The following is a 24,451-nucleotide window of genomic DNA, read 5'->3' on the forward strand; positions in this document are numbered from 1 at the left end:
TCCCACAGCTGGGTTCTCACCGTTTCTGGCTCAGCTCGAGGACACCTCCTCCGAGGCCTTTCCTGAGTTCCCTGGCCAAATGTCCCACCCCCCTCACCCGTCACCGGGTCTTTTTATGCTTACAGCCCCTGGCACCGTTCAAAATCACCTCTTCTTTCTTCAAGCAGTTGTAGTTTGTCTCACCATGCTTTCTGAGACCAAGACACCTAGGCTTGTGCGCCGTGGCTGCCAGACCTGGACTGGTACCCAGAACATCATGGCTCTTGGGAGGTTTATATTGAATGAAGGAATAAATGAACCAGGGAACGCCCTGTAAGGGGGCCCCAAGTTTCTCCCAGGCTGTAGAGAAGGAAACTGTTCCGGAAAAGGATGGGGAGGTCTCCCTAGAGCAGCCCGCTGGGGAGTTGGGGAGCCGAGACCCTCCTCTCACGGTAACTAGAGACCTTACCTCCATCCTACACCACGAGGGAAGCATAAAGAAACGGCTAAGCGGAGTTCCCGTCGTGGCGCAGTGGCCAACGGATCCGACTGGGAACCATGAGGTTTCAGGTTCAGTCCCTGGCCTTGCTCCGGGGGTTAAGGATCCCACTCAGTGGGTTGCCGTGAGCTGTGGTGGAGGTTGCAGATGCGGCTCGGATCCCTTGTTGCTGTGGCCGTGGCGTAGGCCGGCAGCTACAGCTCTGATTGGACCCCCAGCCTGGGATCCTCCATATGCCAGGGGAGCGGCCCTAGAACAGGCAAAAAGCCAAAAAAAAAAAAAAAATGGCTAAGAAAAGCTCCCTGCTCCAGGGAATCGCAAACCCTTGATCAGAAGATTTCTTTTTAAGTTTTTAATTATAGTTGATTTACAGCGTCCTGTCAAATTCTGCTACACAGCAAAATGACCCAGTTATACGTACGTATACATTCTTTTCCTCAATCTTCCATCCTGTTCTGTCACAGGAGAGTGGATGGCATTCCCTGTGCTGTGCAGCAGGACCTCATTGCCTATCCACTCTAAACGCAATAGTTTGCATCTACCAACCCCGAACTCCTGTCCATCCCCCCCCCCGACCCTTGGCAGCCACACGTCTGTTCTCCGTGTCCGTGAGTCCGTTTCTGTTCTGTAGACAGGTTCATTCGTGCCGTATTTTAGATTCCACATAGAAGTGATATCATAGGCTGTTTGTCTTTCTCTTTCTCAGTCCACTTTGTATGCGAGTCTCCAGTTCCGCCCATGCACTTTTTCAGCTTTTGCCTTTTTAAAGGTTTTCTCTTCCCATCCACTTTCTCTGCAAGGAGCTGCTGGCTCCCTTTACCTACAACCACCAGAATTAATTGCTGTCCTGGGCAGCTCACTCCTCTGAGCAGCTCCATAGCAACAGTGGTTCGCAAATGCCAGCGAGTGTTTTTCTAAAGGGACTCCATCCCTTACACAAAATAGAACATTTGGAGTGAAACTGCCACACAGTTTTGAACGGCGCCGTCCTGATTGCCTCACACCTCGCAAATGCTGTCTTTGCAAACACGGGTGTCCCGGTCGCCCCGGGCTGGCGCCAGGCCCTCAGCCCCACGTCTGTCTTCGCAGCTTCAAGGCAGCCGTGAGTCTTAAACACAAGCGAGGAGCAAGAGCTGGAGGCTTCCCAACTGGGGGGCGCGTGTGTGCTGTGTTTGTGTGTGTGTGTGTGTGTGTGTGAGTGGTGTGTCTGTGCGTGTATGTGTGAGGTGTATGTGGTGTATATGTGTGTGTGTTGTGTGTCTGTGTATCTGTGAGTGGTGTGTCTGTGTGTGTGGTGTGTGTGTGTGGTGTGTGTGTGGGGTGTGTGTCTCTGTGTTTGGTGTGTTTGTGTGTAGTGTGTGTGTGGTGTGTGTGCACATGTGTCTGTTATATGTCTGTGTGTGGTGTGTGTGTGTGTAGTGCATCTCTGTGTCTGTGTGTGTGTGTCTGTGTGATATGTCTGTGTGTGTGATGTGGGTCATGTGTCTCTGTGTCTGTGTGTGTGTCTATGTGTGTGGTGTGTGTGTGTGTGTCCGTGATATGTCTCTGTGTGTCTGTGTGTGATATCTCTGTGTCTGTGTGTGGTGTGTGTAAGTGTAGTGTCTCTGTGTGGTGTGTGTGTGTGTAGTGTGTGTCTGTGTGTGTGTCTGTGTGTATGTGTGTTTGATGTGTCTGTGTGTGTGTGTGTGTGTGTGTGTGCAAAGGTGATGGCCGTGTCTGTCACTGACCTGACAACCCAGAATATGCCGTTTGGGGATTTCTATGCCCACCCGCACCCTGAGCTTAGAGGGAAGGGGCCATTCCCGTGGCTTGGTGTGAAATTCCAGGGCCTGGGAGGGGGTGGGGGGGAGGGAGTCGGGGGTCTGTGTGTGTGAAGGGTTGGAACAGATCACCTGATACACCCAAGAGTCAGATCAGCCAGGGCACGCGCAAGTAGCTGGCAAGGCCCTGCGGCTTCAGGCACGTGGCCTTGGCTGTGGCAGAGGGATGGGGAGAGAGGGGAGTGGGCGGGCGGCCAGGGCACAGCCTGGCCACAGCAGCTGGACTCCCCCCAACCCCCCACCCCCGCCACCTGTCTGGGCTGCAGAACCCGTTCACTGCCACCCACGGGCAGGTATGGTCCACCAGCCACTGATTCAAGTGACAGCAACTCGACAATCCAATCCAGGGAATGGACTTCCTTCTGTCATAGACTCTGCTCTCAGGAAGCCTGGTGTCCATTAATTTATTTTATTTTATTTTTGCTTTTTAGGGCCCCACCTGCGGCACATGGAAGTTCCCAGGCTAGGGGTCGAATTGGAGCTGCTGCTGCCGGCCTACACCGCAGCCACAGCAACATGGGATCCCTGACCCACCCAGCGAGGCCAGGGATCAGACCTGCATCCTCATGGGTACTAGTGGGATTCATTTTCACTGTCCCAGGAACTCCCATTTATTTTTTAAACCGAGGTATGGTTGCTGTGCAATATTGTAGGAGCATCAGGTATACAATACGGTGGTTTATAATGTTTAAAGATTATGCTCCATTTATAGTTAGTATAAAATACGGACTATATTCCCTGTACTGAACCATATGTCCTTGTAGCTTATTAATTCTGTACGTAGTCATCTGTACCTCTTAATTCCCGCCCCATCGTGCCCCTCCCGCTTCCCTCTCCCCACCAATAACCCTGTTGGTTCTCTGTTTCTGTGAGTCTGTCTTTTTTGTGATAGTCATTCGTTTGTTGCATTTTTTAGATTCCGCAGACAGTATTGTCTTTCTCGGGCTTATTTCCCCCAAGCACAGTGTCCTCCAAGTTCATCCACATTGTTGTGCACAAGCCTGATGTCTAGAGGGCAGGTGTAGACTCAGCCAAAGATCAGGGAGGGGCAGGACCAGCCCAGCTGCAGGGCTCCTCTAGGAAGCCAAGAGGAGTGCAGTGGTTTGGGCTTGGGAGGACTGGGGACAATTCCAGGACAATGGGAGAGCCTTAGACTTGAGCGCGGTGGCAGCCGTGGCCCCGCCAGCACTGTTTCCCAGCTCCGTGGCTCAATTCTGCTCCAATGGTCCTGATCCTGATGTGGGTCCTTTTCTCTAAGCACGATGCTTAGAGACCCCAGAGGAAGCTGCAGGAGGCCCAGGTCTCTCTGTCACATCATCTGAAGAGGGATGATGCCCCAGCCCCCGCAGGCCACCGTCCCTATCCCTAAGGGTGCCCGTGGCATCTGCCAGGAGAGGGGACAATTCCAGGAGCTGCTGAAGTTGGTGAGCTCACCTTCCTCTGCTGTCCTCAGGGGACTGGCCCCAGGCAGCCCAGGCATCCCAGCCGCTTGGCTGCAGCCCTTGGTTTCAGGTCTCAATCGGTGTTAGGATCCAGGAGGTCGAGCCCCGCCAGTTTGGGGGCCAAGTCGGCATTGACCCCGAGGGCCCGGGCTCCAGGGAAGGGGCGGCCTGGCCACAGCAGCTCTGCAAAGGAGGCGGCCCCCAATTTGCCTGTGTCATTGGTATAGCAGGTCCTGTTATTCCCCGAGGAGTCTTACAGGTTATCAGCCAGCTCCAGGAGCCACTGGAGAGAAAAGGAAGATAAAGAGGGATTTAAAAAGAAAATAACAAAAAGAAAAACCGTAATTTCTAATCCGAACCTCGCCCCTGCCGTGGCTTTGTTAACCCCTAGTCACTCTTTCAAGACAGAAACTGTCGAGTGCCACAATTACTTCGGTGGTTACACTTTATCTTGTCCTACCAAGATATTAAAGAGGAACTGGGGAATGCATTAAAAAAACATACAGCCAATTTAATCATGATTCCCTCTAAAACAATTGCTGGAATCTCACCGTTACAGTTGCCAGAGCATAAAAATCCTATAGATGCTCGCTGGGCCAGGCACGATTCATCCACAGGCAGCACATTTGTCAGTCAAGGGAGAGATTTGGGGGTTACGTCTTTAACAGGATTTAGTGGAGGGGCTCCACAGGCGCTCCCCCAGAACAGGGGGAGGGTGACCCAGGTCCCCACCTCCCGGGCTTTCCTGCTTAGAGCACCTGCCTGCCACCACCATCACCAGCAAGATGCTGAACAGAAAGCATGAGCTCTAAAGCATAGGCATGGCCCTGTTCCAGCCCACTGAGGATCTTGGGAACCTGTTCACGGTCAAGGTTGCAAAGGAGGGCACTGGCCAGGTAGGCAGCCTCTTGGTGAGGGCCATGCAGGCGAACAGAACCAGTTCTGGCCTTCCATGCATCCTCTCTGCAAAGCCAGGGCGGTCCCGCCATTCGTGGTTCTGAATCCCTGTCCTCACTCTCTCCCCGTCCCCTGGGAGACACTTGACAAGCCACAGCCTGTCTCAGCTCAGTTTTCCAGACTGGAAATGGAAGGGGGCGGAGAGGTTGGCCTGGGTGATCCCAAAGTTCCCTCCTACTTCTCTCAGCCTCTGTTCCAAGAGGGCTGCAGTCTGCAGGGTCTTTGAGGAACTTTCCTGCGCAAATTAAATTGCACCACCTCCTGATGAGGAGGGGGGCGTGATTATCAGGGAAGAGTTTCAAAGACCTGGGTTCCTCCAGGACCTGCCTCTCGTCTGACACCTGTACCATCCGGCCAAAGACTAGAAAGGACCCCCATGGCCCAGGAGAATCCTTCACATTCCAGCGGTGTGGCTGGAGGGAGAGGCTGACATCTCTCTGAGTTCATGGATACTAAAATTCCTAAATATTCTTCGAGAGATGCAGTTCTGTTTTCTTCCAGTGGTTGGAAGAGTAGAGAATTGCCTCAGAGATCCCAAGAATGACTGGTGTTTGGAGTTCCTGCTGCAGCACAGAGGGTTAAGGATGAGGCATTGTCTCTGAGGTGGCTTGGATTGGTACCAAGGCGTGGGTTCGATCACTGGCCTGGCGCAGGGGGTTAAGGATCCGGCATAGTGAGTTAAGGATCCGGCGTTACTGTAGCTTCAGCTCGGATTTGATCCCTGGCCCAGGAACTTCCATAGGCGATGGATGTGGCCAAGAAAAAAAAAAAAAGAATGTTAGCACACCCAAACCCCTCCGATGACTTGAATGTCCTTTGGAAAAGACAATATTTCAATATTTGGAAAGAATTCTTTCCACTTGCCTGGACAAGCTCCTGTCTAAGAATTTCACTTCCCAGAGTTCCCCTTGTGGCTCAGCAGGTTAAGCAGCCAATATAGTGTCCTCAAGGATGCAGGTTCGATGCCTGGCCTTGATCAGGGGATTAAGGAACCAGTGTTGCTGCAAGCTGCAGTGTAGGTCACAGATGCAACTCAGATCCGGTGTTACTGTGGCTGGGGTGTAGGCGGGCAGTTGCAGCTCCGATTTGACCCCTAGCCTGGGAACTTCCATATGCCGAAGACGTGGCTGTAAAAAGAAGTAAAAAAAAAAAATTACACTTCCTAAATCAGCAATGTCTGAATCAATTTGGTTTTGCTCCGAAAACAAGTTCTGTAAGATCTTAGGGAAAGTTTACCTCAGCAATATTGTGAGATAAAGTCACACTGCTTCTAGAGGTTGGGCGTGAGACTCTCTGACAGGGCTTTTTTCAATTATTTTTTTATATTTTGCTTTTTTAGAGCCGCACCTGCAGCATAGGGAAGTTCCCAGGCTAGGAGTCGAATCAGAGCTGCAGCTGCTGGCCACAGCCACAGCAACAGCCACGGGGCACCTGAGCCGTATCTGCGACATAAACCACAGCTCATGGCAACATCCCCAACCCACTCAGTGAGGCCAGGGATCAAACCCAAATCCTCACTGGTCAGCTGTGTAAGTGCTGAGCTACAACGGGAACTCCCAGTCCAGCCGTTTTGAAGGTTTACTACATGTCAGGCGCCGTTCGGTTCAAATGCATTATCTCATTCAATCTTCACAACTTCGGGGGCAGGCGTTCCTCCCTCCGTTCTGTAAGTGAGAGCTGAAGCACGGAGGTGTGCTTGCCCAGGGTGCATGGCTGGGAAGCAGCAGAACCCAGACTGAAGCCCAGAGCTCAGCTCTGGACCGCCCTCCTCCCCATCGCTCGCAGCATCAGACCTGGGCTCGAGGTGGGCTGCTTCGTTCTGCCTTCGTGTTCCTTATGTGCATGATAGAGATAGTGCTACACGGGTCCTGCCTCGGGAGGGGCTCACGTGCTCAGGCCTGTGAAGCCCCTAGCACCCAGCAATGGAACATACAGGTGCTGAATAAACAGTAGCTCTCCGTAACCATAGCGATGGTGGTCGTTGTGGAAACCAGAGGACAGTTTGATTTGTGTAGTGGAGAGAGTCCTGGCTTAGCAAAAGGAAGGCATATGGTCTGTTTAGGAGTTAGGGCTCTTGGTTGATGCAACAGAGAATTCAACTTGAACTGACTTCAGGGGAAGGGGAAGGAAATGTGGGTGTTGAAGTTACTGAAAAGTTTGAGGTATGCCGGCTTCAGGCATGTCTGGATCCAGGGGCTTAATCAAAGGCATGGAGGCTTGTCCTCTCCTTCCCTAGGCTCTGCCTGCTCCACGTGGCTTCCTTCTGGGATTCCATGTGCTGGCAAGGGGTGACTTCCAGGAACTGGAGGCTTCATCATCCAGCAGGAAAGAGCATCCATGTCCCCCAGGGGCTCCAGCCAAATCCAGGGATTAGCTCTGACTTCCTCTGGTTGGGACTCATGGCCAATCACATGGCCCAGAGATTGCAGGGCTCCCATTGGCCAGCCTGAGTCACATGCTCCCTTTCTGGACTGAGTTGGGAGGGGTGGTTTGTTCCCTAAAGAAAATGTGGATACTCCACACTAGGACACCAAGCGTGCCAGAGTCTGCTTCTCCTTAGCCACGGGGCAGATCATGTGGCACCTCTCAGAGAGGGCTCACGTGGCTGGTGGGATTGGTGGCACACACATGGCTTCCTGCAGAGCTCCTGTGAGGAGCAGACAGACGGAAAGGGCTCCAGAGAACGCAGCCCCTCTGGATATGCCTAGATGACTGTTAGGGGCCATTGTCATTGGAGGGGCTTGGCCCACTGCCTAACAGGGCAGGTCCCCAGGGGCACGACCATCCCCCAGAGTGCAGCTAAGGCACAATCCTTAGATGGAGAGGGGCGGGGAGGAGAGGACGGTGGGCTTGGCTTCCAGCTTCCCCGGAGGACATGGCCAGTCTGACCCACAGGCAAGTGACAAGAGGTTGTGAGACCTGTGGATTTGGCTCCTGGGAGAGGAGAGGAAGCTGGGGGGTGGGGCTGTGGCCATGCAGCCTTCTGACAACTGATCTTCCAGTGCCTAGCCACCCCGCCTCCCATCCTGCACTCCTGGGCGCAGTCCCTTTCCCTTGAGCTCTAGGTCCCAGGAAAGGCCCAGGGAGTCTCACCCCATGGCTGGCTGGAGCAGCTCTTGCAGTGATTTCTAACAAGTCAAAAATGAATCCAGGAGTTGCCGCTATGGCACAACAGGACTGGTGGTATCTGCAGCTCTGGGACACAGATTCGATCCCTGGTCCAGCACAGTGGGTCAGGGATCCGGTGTTGCTGCAGCTGTGCTCAAATCTGATCCCTGGCCTGGGAACTCCATAGGCCACAGGGTGGCCAAAAAAGAAAGACATTTTAAAAAAGGAATTCGAGGTGAGAGCAGACCATACACAAAAGACACACCAGCAATCTCATCCTGGCTCAAGCCCTACCAGCTGCAGGGTGACGGCCACCTGCGTCCCTGGCCAGCACCTGGCATGTGGGAACCAGCAGGCAGTGAGCACCAGGGCTGAGCCTGGGTCCGCAGCAGAGGCCACACCAAGCATCGTGGTGCCTCCGGGATCTGGGTCCCAGAGAGAGAGACAATCCCCACATCCTGACTTTCTTCCCTAACTCCTTACGGATCCTCCATCCAGGAATGAATGCTGCCCTTAAACAAACAAACAAACAAACAAAACAGGAGTTCCCGTCATGGCGCAGTGGTTAACGAATCCGACTAGGAACCATGAGGTTGCGGGTTCAGTCCCTGGCCTTGCTCAGTGGGTTAAGGATCCGATGTTGCCGTGACCTGTGGTGTAGGTTACAGACGGAGCTTGGATCCCGAGTTGCTGTGGCTCTGGTGTAGGCCAGTGGCTACAGCTCCGATTAGACCCCTAGCCTGGGAACCTCCATATGCCGCGGGAGCAGCCCAGGAAATGGCAAAAAAAGAAAAAAAAAAAAACTATTTATATTTTTCAGCTCATGCCTCCCTGGGGATAATGAGTTTCCTACTTTAACTGCCCGCTGTGCAGAATTTGTGCTAAAACTGCCTCCCTGAGCTCCAAGGGGGGTCCGTACACTTCGGATTTGGGATCTGAAGCAAAAGGCAGGCGTTCCTCTTCTCCCTTTTCTGACCTGAAAGTCGGGAATCACAGCTCCTCTCCACTCTTGTCCCTCTGGCCGGAAAGATCCCTCTGGCCTCCCCTCCACCCCCTCCTCCCTGGGTGCGCCCCTCGCCCCTGCATGTGACGCCCTAGATGAGACTGGTGATGAAGAGCCCTCGTGCTCTCCAGGGGTCAAGGCTCTCCAGCCTGGGTCCCTCCTGGTGCCAGCAATGACTTTGGACAGTGGCTTCTGGAACCCCCAGGGACCTTCCTGAGGTGACAGCCCAGGCCCACCAGCCTCCACAGGCAATTTGTTTCACTCTTTCTGAGCACGGGGCCCCGCGCTACACTCACACAGGGCTCCATCTGTCATTGCGCATCCGCTAAATACCACCTCCCAAGATCCTCTGGGGACTGGGTGCTTTGTCACCCACGAAAGTTTAGTGTCTTCTGCCAACACGGAGGTTTTGCTGGGCATTTCTTCTCCCAGATCATTTGTGACAATTTTAAGTAAAGGCAAGGCCTGGCCCTCGAGCCGCGTGAATCCCTGGCTTCCATCGGTCCATCCAGAAACCTGCCCACACATCCCAGGCAGAGGTGCAGTAGGGCCTCCGCACCTTGCTGTTTGATTAAACACTCTCCCCAGGAGTGTCCATCCAGAGGCTCAACCTTCCAGGGGTCTCCAGAACTTGCTCAGAGGCTTCAGGAGAGTCTGGACAGACGGGGGTCCTTGGCTCTTCTCAGAGCACACACATCTTTATCTGTTCAGGGGGGTGACAAATTCTCCGTGACTTCAGCAGCCTTCAGGTGGCCAGGAGGGTGCCAGGCAGGATTTCCCACAATGAATGTGTTTTTCCTACATCACCTGTGGGCTAAAGCGGGCCGAGCCGGCCAGCCCCTAAGGCGGCGGGGTGCCCGGAGGCCCACCCCAGGTGGAAATTGTTTAACTATATTCCCATGACTGGAAAATTCTGGTAATTGTGTAACAACAGCAGCAGCGCTCAGCAATTACCCAGGGTTTTTCCATCTTCAGACCACTTTACCACATTAACTAATTAAGTCTCCCAGCCTCCCTGCGAGGCAGGGAGGGGCTGCCTCTGGTTTGAGTGCTGGCTTAATGAGGACCGGCCAGCCCAGGGGCCCCCAGAGCTCCCCCAGGGCTGCTGACCTCTGCACCCCCTCCCGGCTTGGAGCAGGAGGGGAGGTCCCATGTGGGCCCCCTGAGCATCACCTCCAGGCCCCCCCACCCTGCTGAGCGCTGGCAAAGGAGCCAGGAGGTTTTCTGCGTCCCCTGGCCCCCGGACTGCAGCTGGGAATGCGGTACCCAGCCCGTGACATGAGTCCTGGCTCCCAGGAAGCGCACATCTGACAGCTGGCTTTGTCCATTCCTGGGGCCCCAGGGTCCCCTCTTTCAGCTCCTCATCTTCTTCCTGTCTCTTCTTGCTTCTTCATCAGGCCCCAACTCTGGGGACCTGGGTCTGCCCCCTGCAGTTGCCCTGTTCTCAGCTCCAGCTCCCCCTGCCCCACCCTGCAGCCCTGGCCAACCAGAGGGCGTCCTGACCACCGCAGGCTTGACCTGGAGACCCAGATGCTGCCGTCACCTTGGCCCTGACCTGAGGCACTCACAGGCCAGGGTCCCCCCTCTTCCCGCAGCTCCCCATCCCCAGTGACCCAGCCAGGCTCCCTGAACCCTATCTTGCTCTGGCACAGACACTAACTGGGCCACTGCTGCCCAGGGCACTGAGATGGGCACCCAGCCCTCCATAGGCCAGTGAGGTCCCGGTGGAGGGAAGGCGTGGCGGTTCGGGCTCAGGGCTCGGGGCTGGGTGAACGGCGGAGCCCTGAGCATGAAAACCCGAATCCCTCACATGCATAACCGCAGCGCCTGCTCCCGTGGGTCATTGAAGGCAGTAAAGGAGGAAACCTTCATGGGGCTTAAAGGTGGGGCCACCCACAGCTGACACTCAGAAAGCCATCGTGGCAAATCGAGGCGCCCCCTGGGAGGTGCGTGCTGGCAGTACAGGCCCGGTCCTGCCCACCGAGGAGCACCCAGCCCACGCCCAGAGGTGGTATAAAACATGGACTTGGTCGTGGGGGCACCTGAGTTTCCCCGTCCCATCTGTGGCGGGGAAGAGCTCACGGGGTGGGGAGTGGGGTGCCCCCAGGTTGCAGGGGCGGCAGACCCCAGGAGACCTAATGGGGACACTGGCCCCGCCTCATGCCTTCATCCCGAGTGATGGACCATTGCGAGATCCCCCCGGGGCAGCTGGAGCCCAGGCTGGAGGATTTCTCTCTGCCTTGCAGTGTGATGACGCCCCTGGCCCTGAGCTGCTGGTATCATCATTTATTCATTCCCTAATAAATCCTGCCCTTCTTTCTGCCGGCTCTGCACTCCTGTTTTACAGGCATCTACCTGCATTTATTAAGCGCCCAGGTACAGGAAAGGCTCTGCCTCTGAAGCTCAGGCTTGTGGGGCTTTCAGAATCCGCGGCGATGGTGCTAATGTGACAAATGCAATAATAGAATCGGCTTGTGGCACGAACAGTGATGATCTGCTCCATCCCCCCCCCAGGCTGTTGGTGCGCCCCCCGCCCACCCCCCCAGCGGCAAGTGGGGAGGTGTGTGGCACTATTACACGCTATTATGACTTTCTGGGTAATGTATACGTTTTCACTATCACAGAGCCTCTCTCTTTCATTTTTCATGAGAACTGGCATGAGATTAATGACTGAGCCACAGAAGAAACGGAGCACCATGCCACCCTGATTTATCGAACACTTAGCGTTGATGAAGCTGCAAACAAGAGTCAAACAGATGTTGCAGCTGCATTTTTCTTTATCAAAACCAACAGCTTTTTGCATTTTTAACCACTTCTTGCGCCACTGTCCTGCTTACTCCACAGAAAGGGGAGCCACCTCCTCTTTTCCAGCAGAGGGAAGGAGCCCCGAGCTAGGGCTGCAGGACCCCCGGCATCCAGCCATCTGGCTCCCACTGCTGGCAGCGGCCAAAAGGACGTGAGCTCCCCGGGCAGGGCTCTTGCTCTGGGCCCCTGGGGAAGAGGGCATTGCTTTGGGCCAATTCCAGGGCCTGTACAAACCCTGGAGCAAGCTTGACATGCAGGAGGCTCAGGGCTCAGCTTCTCCCTGCAAAGGAGCATGCCTCCTCACCTCCACCCCAGGCAGGTGACAGATTACTGAAGATGCCTTCAAATCGGCTGTGGGCCAGGCCCCTCCTCAGCCCCGTACCTGCCTCACCTCCCCTCCAACAAGGTTAAGGCCCCCATCCTAAAGAACAAGCACTAAGCCTCGGCCAGAACAGGGGTCTGCCCATGGGGAGCTCTCCAGCACCCAGCTCTCAGCTCTCAGCCGCCCCAGGAACTGTTGAGGGCCCCTGTCTTCCAGCAACTTCTGGAGGCGGTTTTCCTTGGCTTTGAATTCTATCAGCGGGTCCCAGTGTTCCAGAGAACACTAGGGTCCCCAGAGGTGCTCAGGTTCATGGTCAAATAAGCGTAACAGCCTGCCTGCACACATCCACCAAGAAATTCTCCAGCACAGGATGGCACCAAGGCTCTGACAAGTCCTGCAGCCAAGGGGCCAGTTTAAAGTTAGCTCAAGATTCCTTCTGCGGAACGTTCTCAACCTCCCTGTGCCACTGGATGCAAAGGTCCCCATCTTGTTTCCCCGGCCCCCACTTGTCCCCACGGCCCTGGGAGATGTCCCTGTTCCAGCTCCAGGCCACAGTCCTCTGCCCTGCAGGCCAGGCAGCCTGGAACTAGGTCCATGGCAAGTCCAGGCCTCCCATTTCCAGGTGAAACCTGAGGAGGAGCTGAGCAGAGGACCTGCGGCGCCTCCTGCAGAGGCGCCAGGGTCTCCTGGACCCTCAGGTGCTGCTGACCCTTCCCGGGGGGTGGACACCTCCGCCCCCTCCCAGGCAGCTCAACCTCTCCGCGTGAGTCTGTCTGTCCCTTGGGAAGGATGGAGGAGGGCTCCAGGGAGAAGACGGCTGCCCTACACCACCTCCCCCAGCCAGGCCAGCGCCGCAGGGGACAGCTCAGCTGTCACCCAGCATCAGCACTCAGCGGGTGGGCAGAGAACCTAGTGTGTGCCCGCCCTCTGGGCTACAGGAGCCCCCCTGAACCAGATGGAGCCCAGCCATCAGAGCTCTCACTTCTTGGTGGGAAAACAGGCCAAACCAGCAGGAACAGCTCAGAATGAGAACCGGGGGTGGGCGCTGCAAAGAGCATAAAGGGTGCAAAGGCGGTAGTGCCCCCGGGGAGGCACCGTGGCTGTGGGGGTCTCTGGGTACAGCGTCTGTAGGAGGTGACGTTGAGACTCATGCGGGGGAGGCAGTTTGGAGCACATCATCCAGAGAGAACTGCTCAAGAGAGAACGGGGGTGACAGGCTTGGGGTAAGCCCAGAGGAACATGAGTGGCTGGAGAGAAAAACAGACGGCTGGTCCCTGTAACTGTATCCGGCGTGTGGGTTTCATGCTCCCGGGCAGCGAGCTGGTGCTGGAATCCTAGGGTCATGCCTGCTGGTGTTGGGAAAGGGGATGGGGAGGGTGGAGGAGGGGAGGGGAGAAATGTGGGCAAAGGGTCCACGTGGCAGGAGGTGGGGCTTAGACTGGGTGGTCCTGGAATATGGGGCTGAGAGGGTGGGGCAGGCTTTCTGAGTGGGGTGAGAATTGATGGAGCTGGGTGATGCCTGGGCTGGAGAGAGGAATTGATGGAGCTGGGTGATGCCTGGGCTGGAGAGAGAAAGGCTTTGGCCTCACCAGCCGGGGGGGGGGCACGGTGCCATTGTCATTGGCGGAAGCCTAGGAGGGGCCAGGTGTGGGGAGTGTGGCCATCGGGCTCGGCCAGGTAAACTGGGGGGGGATTTGAAGGCCCCGACAGGAGCTGTCAGTGGGCAGTGGGACAGGTGAGCTAGGAGCAGCACAGACAGGTGGGGCTGGAGGGAGAAATCTAGGAACCTTTGGAACGTGATGAGCTGAGGGCCGAGAAGCTGGAGGAAGTTCTGAGGGGTGGGCAGCGGGGACAAAGCCCCAGCTCCGAGGAAGGCACCTAAGGCAATAAAAGCAAACACTGCCCGCTGGAAGCTGACTCTGGTCATTCTTTCCAAAAAACACCAGGGTTTTGTTTGGTGTGGGGTTCAGTGGCAACTTTTGGTAGTTAGAAGAGCAGCTCCCTGTCTCATGGGATCTCGCCAAGGCCCCATCGCGACGCCTGCAGCAGAAGGGTGGGGGCTCTGTGTCCACTCCAGGCGAAAAGCTTGAGGCACCAAAAGGGAGGGAGGGGGGTCTCCTGGTCCATGGCTCTTTCCAGAAAGTTCTGGAACTTCTGAGATTTTTACTTATCCTCAGCTTCCCTTCCACAGCCACCCTCCTGGGCTCCCCCAGGCCTTTAATGCCAGACAGGCCTCCTGGACTCCTGGGGGGTCATTTCAAAGCTCATGCTCTTCTGGAGAAATAGCCTCGAGCATCTTCATAGAAGTTACACAGCCCAGGGAGCAGCCTCTGGATAAGACTCACAAGGTCTGACCTGGGTGGTAAACCCCAGGGAACCGCAGGGGATGTCAGCCTGGGGGGTGAAGGCTGGCTGGCTCCACAACCATCCAGACCCAAGAATCCAGGGTCGAGGGTGTTCTGGTTGGTGGGTTCTTGGTCCCCTGGAGCCGACCCGCCCCAGCCGGCCAGCAGCTCAGCACCCCCTGAGGATCTGACCTTGTTAGGAGTGCTCCATCACACTCATACATCGGGACTCCATGGCCAATATATTTTTTTCTGCCAGAAACACCCAATAAAATGTACAACTAATGAATAAAATCGCGACCTTGCCAAGAAGTGATGTGTGCCCCAAATTTCCAAAAATACCTCCATCACTCTGTGTCTTAAAAGTAGCCGCAAGCCAGGAAGTCGTTACTTAAAATTCAACTCAGGAGTTTTAGCTGCAGGAACTCCAGGCCTTGGGATGGCATCTGTGTTCAAGATATAAACCGAGAGGTGGCCGCTTCTGCATTTCTAATCCCAAAGCCAGTCTCCTTGAACCCATCAGGGTCTGGGCCTCGGCCTTTCTCCAAACCGTATCAGCATAGGCCACCAAGCAGCAAAAGGCCCAGGACAGAGGCTCCCGGGAAGAGGGATGTGTGTGCTGGGATAGTCCCTGAGTTGAAAGGGGCCCAGATGGGTCTCGCACCCCTAAGCCAGGGAGTTCCCTGGCAGCCTAGTGGTTAAAGGATCCGGCGTTGTCACTGCTGTGGCTTGGGGTTTGATTCCTGGGCTGGGAAGTTCCATATGCTGTGGGCGCGGCCAAAAAAAAAGAATCCCCAAATCGGTGACTCTAGATGTGGTGGGGTCCACAGACGATAGATCTATGAACCCCTGAAATGCGGTGTGGACGTGCCTTGGGGCATTTTTCAGGGCTGGGAGTGGAGCAGCCACAACCATCATCAAATGTCCAGAGGCCTTAGACCCAGAAAAGGTTAAGAAGCAGCCTTGCTTCTGAGCCCCTAGGGGCAGGTCGTGTTCGGAGAAGCTGCCCTGCCCTTCAGAGACGCAGAGAAACCTGAAGCCGAATGTCAGCTGAACACAAATCCAGGAAGAGTAAGGATGGGAGATCCCAGGTCAGCTTCATTCAGTCGCATAAACATGGAATGAGCAGCCTGCATTGCTGGACACTGTGACAGCGCCGAGGAATTGTCCCCGCCGAAGGTGGGGGTGGGGGGGAGCAGATAAAGGAGGCAAACAGACCATTGAGATGCAAACCCAATCCCCACCTTGCTGTAGTGGAGGTAAAGGAGGGTGAGGGATCCTGAAGGGCTTCCTGGAGGAGGAGGCGAGCCTTGTGCCCGGCCTCAAAGGGTAGATGGAGGCTGGTGATGCGGAAATGGACTGGACCCTGAAGGGCGGGATGGGGCCTCCTGAGACAGGCAGGTTCCAGTGCTGTAGTGCAGGAGCTCAGACTCTGGGGTTTCGGTGGATGCCCAGGGCTGCCCTTCGCTCCCCAGGGGCCATACACCCTGCCCTCCCAGCGCCCTGGCCTCCCACAGCTTTCCCAGGCACCCCGGCTGTGCTCAGTGGGGTGGGGCAGTGGGGCGGGAAGCTGCGGGCCTTTTATCGCCTAGATTCTGACATCCTGGCTCCCTCCCGCAGGGCAGGCTGCACTCCTGAGGGTGGGATCAGAGGGAGCCTGGGGTGGCCTGCAGGCCCCCCACATCTCTTTGATCCTTACTCTGTCTTGCTCAGTGGCTGGTGCTGCCGCCAGGGCAGGCACAGGCTCAGGCAGGAGCTCTCAGCCCGGGCGGGAGGCCAATGGGCTGGTCGGTAGGAAGGACACCTGCGCTGGGACTCGGGTGTGTGGCCCCATCCCTCCCGGGCTTCCCCATCCGGGCGATGAGCATGGCGGAGCTACCCAGCCCATCTTTTTTCTGGGCATCTTGCAAAGACAAAGTGCAGCGTGAGACAGGAAGGCTCTTGGACTGAGCAATAAGCGGCCCCCAGATGTCTTGGCAGGACCCGAAAGCAGAGTCAGAACCCTGGCTTCCAGCCCCAGCTCTGTCCCTGGCCAGGCACATAGCTTTGGGCAAGTCACAAATTCGCTGTGCTGCAGGCCCCTCACGGTCGACAGAGGGCGCCAGCCCAGCCCAGCCCGCCGCCTGGCTTGCGAGGGCACCCCATGAGATAATGCCTGGAAAATGCTTGGAAAAGAATAAAGCGCCAGGCTGATGTCAGGGATTATCATTATTATTAAGGAGAATGATTACCGCAATCCAGAAAAGCTGCCATTAACGAGGAGGCTCCTGTTCGTGTTGATTTAATTTCCTGGTTAACTGAGCGTTGGCGAGGAAAAAAAAATATGTTTCAACCATTATTGAAAATCTTTTAAAATTGTACCAGTGTACTTTCTTGCACCGGTCAGGATATAGTCTTGAGTCTTTATTAATGTATTGATTGAGTCATGTAATCATTTATTATTCTTGCTCTGACTGTCCAAAAAAGGTGACTGCAGACCCCAGGCCCCTCAGTGCCTGGGGTTCCCGTGTCACCTGGGACTTGCTGTCAGGTATCAAGCAGGACAAGCCCAGGCGATGGATCTGAGAAGTAGAACAAGAATGGGGCCTTCCAAGTGGTTTTTCTTTTCTTTTCTTTCTTTTTTTTTTTTTTCCTAGGATGGCACCCTGAGGCATGTGGAAGTTCCCAGGCTCAGGGTCGAATTGGAGCTGCAGCTGCTGGCCACAGCCACAGAGACGCCGGATCCTTAAGCCACTGAGTGAGGCCAAGGATCGAACCTATGTCCTCATGGATGCTAGTCAGGTATACCACTGAGCCAGAACGGAAACTCCCCAAGTGGTTTTTCCTTAGTTCTCGGCAGCACCATGATACTTTATCGTATGTTTCCTTACAGTTTGGGAAGTACCTTCTGATGGGTATCGGAGGTTTTGCTGGGCTTACTCAGATGCATTATAAAGTGACATGGCTGCTTCTTTCTAAACAACCTTATCAGGCCTGACAGAGCCTAGTAAACAGCCTCACCCTCTGGGGCCCTCGGCGTGTCCCTGTCAGAGCTGCTGGTGGGCAGAGAGCCACGGAGGGCATTTTGAGCTGAATCCCATGGGAAGAGGCTGACCCATTTCAGTAAAAGCATTTGGGGACAAAACTGTGCCCTCCACGTCTTCACGCGTAGAGTTCTTTCTATCTGTAAGCTCCGAAGAGATTTCCATGGGGGGGGGGGGTTTGTTTCCAGAGGTTCTGAGCAGCACCTGCCTCCCGGGCGATGCTTAGAGACTTAGAGGTGCTGCTGAGGTTGCTTTGGGGGGGTGACCACAGGTGCAGGGCAGAGGGCATCCAGCCCTTAGAAGCAGGTGCCTTACACTCTGGGAAGTTTCTCCTTGAGAAGAGGGTGGTGGTGGTGCCCCGGTCGGGGTGTCCAGCGAGCGGCGATGAGGAAATGTGTGGAAATCGGCCCGTTGGGGGGGGGGTGCTGCTGGGGCCGCCGTGGGCGTCGGTCCAGGATGTGGGGCTGGCGATGCACGTGACCTTGTGTGTGGTCCTCAGTTACACAGGAATCAGCCCACGTATAGAGCAGGGGGTCCCAGCTAGGGGCAGTTTTGTGCCCCGGGGGCAGCGGGCAATGTCTGGAGGTATTGGGGAGGGGGTAGGGTTTAATGGCACCTGGCAGGTGGAGGCCGGGGGTGCAGCCAGGCGCCCTGCGGTGTCCAGGGAGGCCCCTCAACAGAGAATGATCTGGTTGCCAAAGTTGAGGAAGCCTGGCGTGGGGACCCTCAGTCTGTCTGTACCTGCTGTCGTGGGGGGAGACCTTGGGTGGGTCCATGCCGCCCCCATGCTGCCAGTGTCTGTGCTCTCCCTGCAGAACCCCGACATTGTCCTGGTGCACTACCTGAATGTCCCGGCCATCGAGGACTGCGGCAAGCCCTGCGGCCCCATCCTCTGCTCCATCAACACCGACAAGAAGGAGTGGGCCAAATGGACGAAAGAGGAGCTCATTGGGCAGCTGAAGCCCATGTGTGAGTAGGCGCAGCCGGCCAGGGTCCTGTGTGACCTGGGGCCCCGGGTGTGGGAGCCCCATTCCACTTGGATGACAGTGAACTTAGCTTTTACAAGGACCCCTCCCCTCCCTTCCCGCTTCAACTCTGTCCTGGCGAGCTCCCCACTCTACAGCCAGGACCCCGTGTCAGCTTAAGGTATAGGCGAGAAAAGTGGGTTCAGAGGCACAAATCCTGGGAGCGAGGAGCAGAGCCAAGAGGGCCCGGGACCGAAGACAGCAGGGTGGCCTACGGGAGGAGAAGAGGCCCATGGGCCCAAGGAGGGGCTGGCCTGCCTCCTGCCCTCGGCCCATCTGCTCCTGGACACAGGGCCTGCCTCCGGCCCCAGACAGGGCGGCACATGGAGTTGAGCTGGATTTTATTTCATTGCAAAGTGATGCTTTTGGAAGCATCTGTCAGGTGCAGATCACTGGATGCAAAACTGTGCAAGTCCAGAAAGCTGGGGCACAGCTGGCCCCTGGCTCCCACAGGCGGCCGCCAGGGGCTCTCAGTGGCCTCACCTGCTGCCTGGATGGCTGGGCTCAGGAAGAACAGACCCGTGAAGATCCAGCCCGTGCACAGGGCCCGGGTTCTGAAACATTGATCTCTGAGTCTCAGGGAGTTCAGTGGGTCCCTTGGAGTCTGTGCCACCCTTGGAAACAGAGCTGCGGGGGAGAAGCCGCGAGGCGCCATGGACAGGGAGCAGCTGAAATGTCCTTTCCTGGGGGACAGTGAGTGTCCAGTCACTGAGTGTCCAAGCTGAGGCCAGATGGCTCCTTCAGTGACCAGCTCAGCCTGAGAATCCCTCGGTGTTCCGCTTGGAGGAAACCCCACCCCCACCCAGCCACAAGGTCGGGCAGGGGGTCCAGAGGGACAGGGTTCTGTGTAGGGAAGTAGACCCCCAATAGGCCAGTGGTCCAGCCTGCCCAGGGGCAGACCCCAAGCCCAGGGTTACTCCCATCTGTCCTCCTGAGCCGAGTGCCCACAGGGAAGCTCTAGCCGGCCTGGCCTTGCTGCTGCCAGGACCTAAACCAGGAAGCTCAGGTGTGTCCCTGCAGTGCTGACCATCTCTGTCCTGTTTAAGCCACCTGGTGCCCTCAAGGTGGTGTCTGCAGCCCCTCCACCCCCGGGGCCTCCTGCCTGAGGCTTCCTCCACCAGAGCCGCCGCTGCCGGCCCCCTTCCCTCTGCCTGGCTCCCTCCCCTGCCTTCCTCTGCTCCCGCCACTCATCCTTCTGCTCTAACATGGGCCATCCCGGTCCCTATAGCTGGACTTCACACCCCCAGCCCCCTGGGGCTCTCGAGACCCCCAGGGGACATCAGACTGAAGTCAGCCTCCTAACTAGAAGGGGCCACACAAGCCTCTTCGAAACCCCACAGAGCACATGGAAACCTGGGGGACATGGCAGCCAGTCCCCAGGATGCTTTCCTGCCTACCGTTCCCAGAGGCACACAGGGCCGGCACATGGAAGGCTCTCAGGAAATGTGTTTGGGGTGGCTGAGTGTAGAGGGACTGCACCCAGCTTTCTCCACTCCCCACAGGAGTCTGAGCACCTGGCAAAGGCCCCCAGTGCCCAGGCCCCGGGAGCCAGAGCTGCCCAGTGGCCCCCCTCCAAGGCCAGGCCAGGGGGCCAGGGTCCTGCTCTGAGCCCCGCCTGCCCATACCTTCCCATTCAGTGTCACCCCCCTGCCCCCGTCTGAATGTTCAGGACTTGTACTTGACCTTGGGCTCCCTCCCCCAGGGCTGCCCGCCCCTCCTCTTCAGCAGAGCCTTGGCTGGGCAGGAGCAGTGCTGATGGACACTGCCACCACCAGGCCGGGCCAGGAGGCGGGCACACAGCCTGGTTCTGTGACTGCTCTGCTGTGTGACTTCGGGCCAATCACCCACCCTCTCTGGACCCCAGTTCCCTTTCTGTAAAATGAGGGAAAGTATCTGGTAGTCTGTACCCAAACCGGCAGCATCTAGCCAGCTCCGCGGGGCTAGGCTTGGCTTTGGGGGCCTCTGCACACCCGAGTCCAAGACACGGAGGCCATTGCTTCATCCTAGTTCCTGGGAGATTCCAAAAGCCAAGTTAGCCAGAGAGTAACCACGTAGATGTCCTTGCGGGAAGAGAGTAGCCACGTGGATGTTCTTGCCGGAAGAGATACAGAGACTAGCCACGTAGATGTTCTCGCGAGAAGATACCGGCAGTAGCCACGTGGATGTTCTTGTGAGAAGAGATACAGAGAGTAGCCATGCGTCTGTTCTCGTGGGAAGAGATACCTGTCAAGGTGCACACCGTGGTCAGGGGTCTGTGGCCTGGGCCCTCCCAGCGCCTCTCAACACACCCAGATGGCCCTTTTCCTGTGAGCCCCCCGGTCGCCGGTTCCCCCATATCTTCCCCATCTTTTATTGGAGATGCTTCCTTTCTCTCTCCTCGTTGCCTCCTCCCTCTCACCACACCCCCGTCCCCAGCAGGGGGCCCTGCCCCATAGGAGCCAGCAGGAGTCAGACTGGAATGCCACCTCCCAACCATGGGCAAGGGGGTTAAGCTTCCGGAACCCCAGGGGTTGGAAACCAGACCTCCCTCAGCCTCCAAAGCTTAACTGGAGGGAACTGTGAACACCTGTTTAAAAGTCTGCAGTGCATGAAGTTCCCGTCGTGGCTCAGTGGTTAACGAATCCGACTCGGAACCATGAGGTGGCGGGTTCGACCCCTGGCCTTGCTCAGTAGTGTAGGTCGCAGATGCGGCTCGGAGGCCGCGTTGCTGTGGCTCTGGCGTAGGTTGGTGGCTACAGCTCGATTTGACCCCTAGCCTGGGAACCTCCATATGCCGCAAGTGTGGCCCTAGAAATGGCAAAAAGACCAAAAAAAAAAGAGTGCAGTGCATGGAGAAAATTACATAAAATACAGGGCCCCCCCCCCATAAATCGAATCACACTGGGCTCTCTGGTGTCTGGGGGCAGGGGCAGAGCAGCGGCAGAGTTACTCAGAGGGTGCGCACATGTGTGTGGTTCTGAGGCTAGAGGCGCAGCCTGGAGAACACCCGGGAGATGCGGCTCCCGCAGAAGCTCAAGGTGCTGATGGGGCCTGGAACACACACAGGGCAGCAGCTCTCTGTGTTCGGGGGAAGCAGGGGTGTGCTGGGAGCCAGGCAGGCACCCAGTTGGGTTCCAGAAGCAGGCATGCCACCCAAGGCTGGAGCCAAAGACATTAGCTTCATCGCGTTCTCACATAAATCACATGCCTTCAAAGACTTCACAGTTTGATTTCCTGATGTTTCCAAATTTCTCTGCCCTGCAGCAGAGTTGTCACTGGTTGAATCAAAATGTTGTGCTTCTCGGGGCTGACGTGGAACTCTGGTCCGGCCTTCGCCCACCTGTTGAAGATGGGTGGGGGAGAGGCCCACAGGCCCCGGCTTCTGAGCCACGCTGACTCCTAGTACCACGGAGCTTCCCTCCAACCTGCACTCTGAGCAATGCCTCCTCTAGATTTAAAAAGAGGAAAAAATTAAGATATCTGATAAGAATTCCCAGTACATTTTCGGGGACGCTTCCTGTCTTTTGCAATCCCTTCGGTGTTATTTGGAATGTGGGTCCTGCTGCTGTGGCAAAGATGGAAAAACAGTGGCTTAAAGTTTGTTTCTCTTTCACGTGGAAATTCAGGCTTGATGGGGGCGCCTCATGGTGTCAGGGATCAGATCAACCACCGGGGCTCTTTCCAGGTAGTTGCTCGGCCATTCCTCTTTTATGTGGCCCAAAATGGCTGTTCCAGCGCCTGCCCTCGTAACTGCATTCCAACCAGTGGGAAGGCGAGGTGAGAAAAGCAGAGGGCAAGCTTCTTCCCTTTAAGGACAGGGACCAGACATTGCACACAACACTTGAACTCACAGGTCATTGGCCAGAATTTGGTCATGTGGTCGGTCACCGCTTGACAGCAGAGGAGTCTGGGAAGCGGTCTTTTGCTAAGCACTTCCTTTGGGGAACAGCGTTCTGCATGTAAGTCCTTCAGGGTCAAGTAGAGCCAAGCACAGCCTGGGGAGGGCCCTGTAAAGGCCTCAGCTGAAAGTTGCTCAGCTCAGCTCAGCTCAAGGCCTGAAGATGGTTGCCCTGGCCCCATCTGTCTAAGTGTTGGCGTTTAGGGAATTCCAGTAAACGTGATCTAAAGATCTGCATGGCTCATCCTGGAAGCTCCAGGATCTGTTCCAGTGCAGCTGGTCTAAGTGAGCACCAGCAGGGGCTGGGCAGGCAGCATCTGCTCCGCCAGGGTCAGCCTTGAGTGGGAAGAGTGACTGGCCAGACCAGCTCTGTGCCTCGGTCCCACCAGCCTGGCGGGAAATTGCTCCATGATCCTTGGCTGCCCTGAACCACGGCAGCCTGGACCTTCCAGCCTCAAGGAAGCCATGTTGAGTGTTGGGGGGGAAGTTATGTCAGGTGCGAAGTGATAAAACCCATGTTGACAGTAGGATGGGAGGCCGTGGTTGAGTGTGGAGGGGTAGAGGCCATCCATCCGCAGTGTGGGGATGAAGGCCTTGCTGGGGGTGAGGGTGGAGGTCATTTATCTACTCAGTGTCAAGATGGAGGCCATGCTGGGGGTGAGGCTGGAGGCCATCCATCCTCAGAGTGGGAGTGGAGGCCATGTTGAGGGTACACAGGCCATGCTAATTGTGAGGTGCTGAAAACCACGTTGATAGTGGGTGGAGCCCGGGTTGAATGTGGGTTCAAGTGCACCCTCGTAGCTCCCAACAATCCTTAGTTACCCCAGTCACCTTTGGGCCTTGGGCACCTGTGCCCGTTGGTGTTTTCAGAAGCCAAGGTCTCAGCCCCTCCCCAGGCGCTCTCTGGAGGTCACGCTCTCAATCTCTGTGCAGTGGTGAGGCCAGGACAGCAAGCCAAGGGGACCTGGCAAAGGCCGGGTGGCTGGAGACAGGAACCCCCTTGCTGAGATGCGGCTGATGTGGCAGAGACTGGAAGGGAGCTGGTGAGCAGGTGCCCCTTCCGCCCTGCGCCAGCCCCTCAGCCCTCAGAGCCCCTTCCCCTTCCTCCACCTGCCGGGACTCACTTCACTGCAGCGACACCCAAGCCTTAGGTTGTATAGTCCATGCGTCTATTGTTTTCTCATAACGTTCCAGACAAAGACCAAAGATCTAGTAAGAGGGTCGGTGTTTATTTGTTTTGCTTTTTTGCTTAGATTGTAATCCTGGTGATTATAGAACATCAAGAAGTAAAATCAACAAAGGCTTTCCTTTCTGGGCCCTGCACCCGAACCCGTTCCTGGTCGATTAGCGCCACCTGGTGGCCTTCAGCAGCAGAGCGGCTCCGAGGTGCGAGCCCTCTGGAGGAGCCCCGCTCTGCAGCCTGGGATGGATGGGAGCAGGCAGGTGGGTGGACCTGGTGTCTGGGACCTGCCCGTGGACCTGGTGTCTGGGACCTGCTCTGTGCTTCTGGAGCGGTGGGGGTTGGGGTGGGGCTGGAACAGACAGAAGGGGGGCCCAGGGGAGCCTCTTCTCCCCCTTGGTCTTACCAGGTGGAGGGGCTGGCAGTCTAACCAGTGCCCAGGTGGACGCGCTCTCAAGCCTTGGTCAGAGTCTGGGCAGTGGAGTGGCAGTTAGTGAAGCAAGTCACTGAGATGCTGCCCCCAGGGAGAGGCAGGCAGGAGCACCGTGAGATGGGGGTGGATCGGCCCAGGGACGGGGACGCTGTTGGTACAAAGGCCCGGAGGGCTTCTTTCTGGCCAGAAATGTTGGATTGGCAGCATCTTCCCTGGTCCCCATCTCTGAAGTTAGCCCCTGGGGATAGGAGCGAGGGATGGAGTTAGGAATGAGCTTGGGCACATCCGGGCCGCCACTGCTGGGAGTTCTGGGGAGTCAGAGCAGCTGCGATTCGCCCCCTCTTGTCCTCCAAGTCCCCTGGGGCCAGAGCACAGACATCGGCTCAGTGTCGGGCGCCGTGGTCCACGTCAGAACCTCCTGGGCAGGTTGATAAAAGGCAGGCTCCTATCCCCTGCCCCACTCCTGTCCCCACGACACTCTGATTCCACAGGTCTGGAGTTGGCCTTAGGTCCCTGAATTTTTATTTATTTTTTTTCTTTTTTAGGGCCTCACTCAGGGCACATGGAAGTTCCCAGGCTAGGGGTCTAATTGGAGCTGTAGCAGCCAGCCTACACCAGAGCCACAGCAACCCA

The 24,451-nt window shown here is 56.4% G+C and overlaps 1 protein-coding gene across 31 annotated transcripts in view; it reads left to right on the top strand.

The window, feature by feature from the left end:
* CAMTA1 (calmodulin binding transcription activator 1) overlaps positions 1 to 24,451 on the top strand; it is an 861,094-nt gene that overhangs the window by 727,877 nt on the left and 108,766 nt on the right. For all 31 annotated transcript variants that reach the window (XR_014806977.1, XM_084962661.1, XM_084962660.1 and 28 more), the window contains one exon: positions 18,119 to 18,272. Coding sequence is in view for 30 of the 31 variants with exons in the window: in XM_084962661.1 (XP_084818787.1) it covers positions 18,119 to 18,272 (154 nt within the window). In the remaining variant the exon portion in view is untranslated. The remainder of the gene's footprint in view (positions 1 to 18,118; positions 18,273 to 24,451) is intronic.

This window comes from Sus scrofa, chromosome 6, assembly GCF_054392235.1.
Source record: "Sus scrofa isolate SSC_HxYL_T2T_F1_AM1 chromosome 6, Sscrofa_HxYL_maternal_Yorkshire_Landrace_v2.0, whole genome shotgun sequence".
In the NCBI taxonomy this organism is placed as follows: Eukaryota; Metazoa; Chordata; class Mammalia; order Artiodactyla; family Suidae; genus Sus; species Sus scrofa.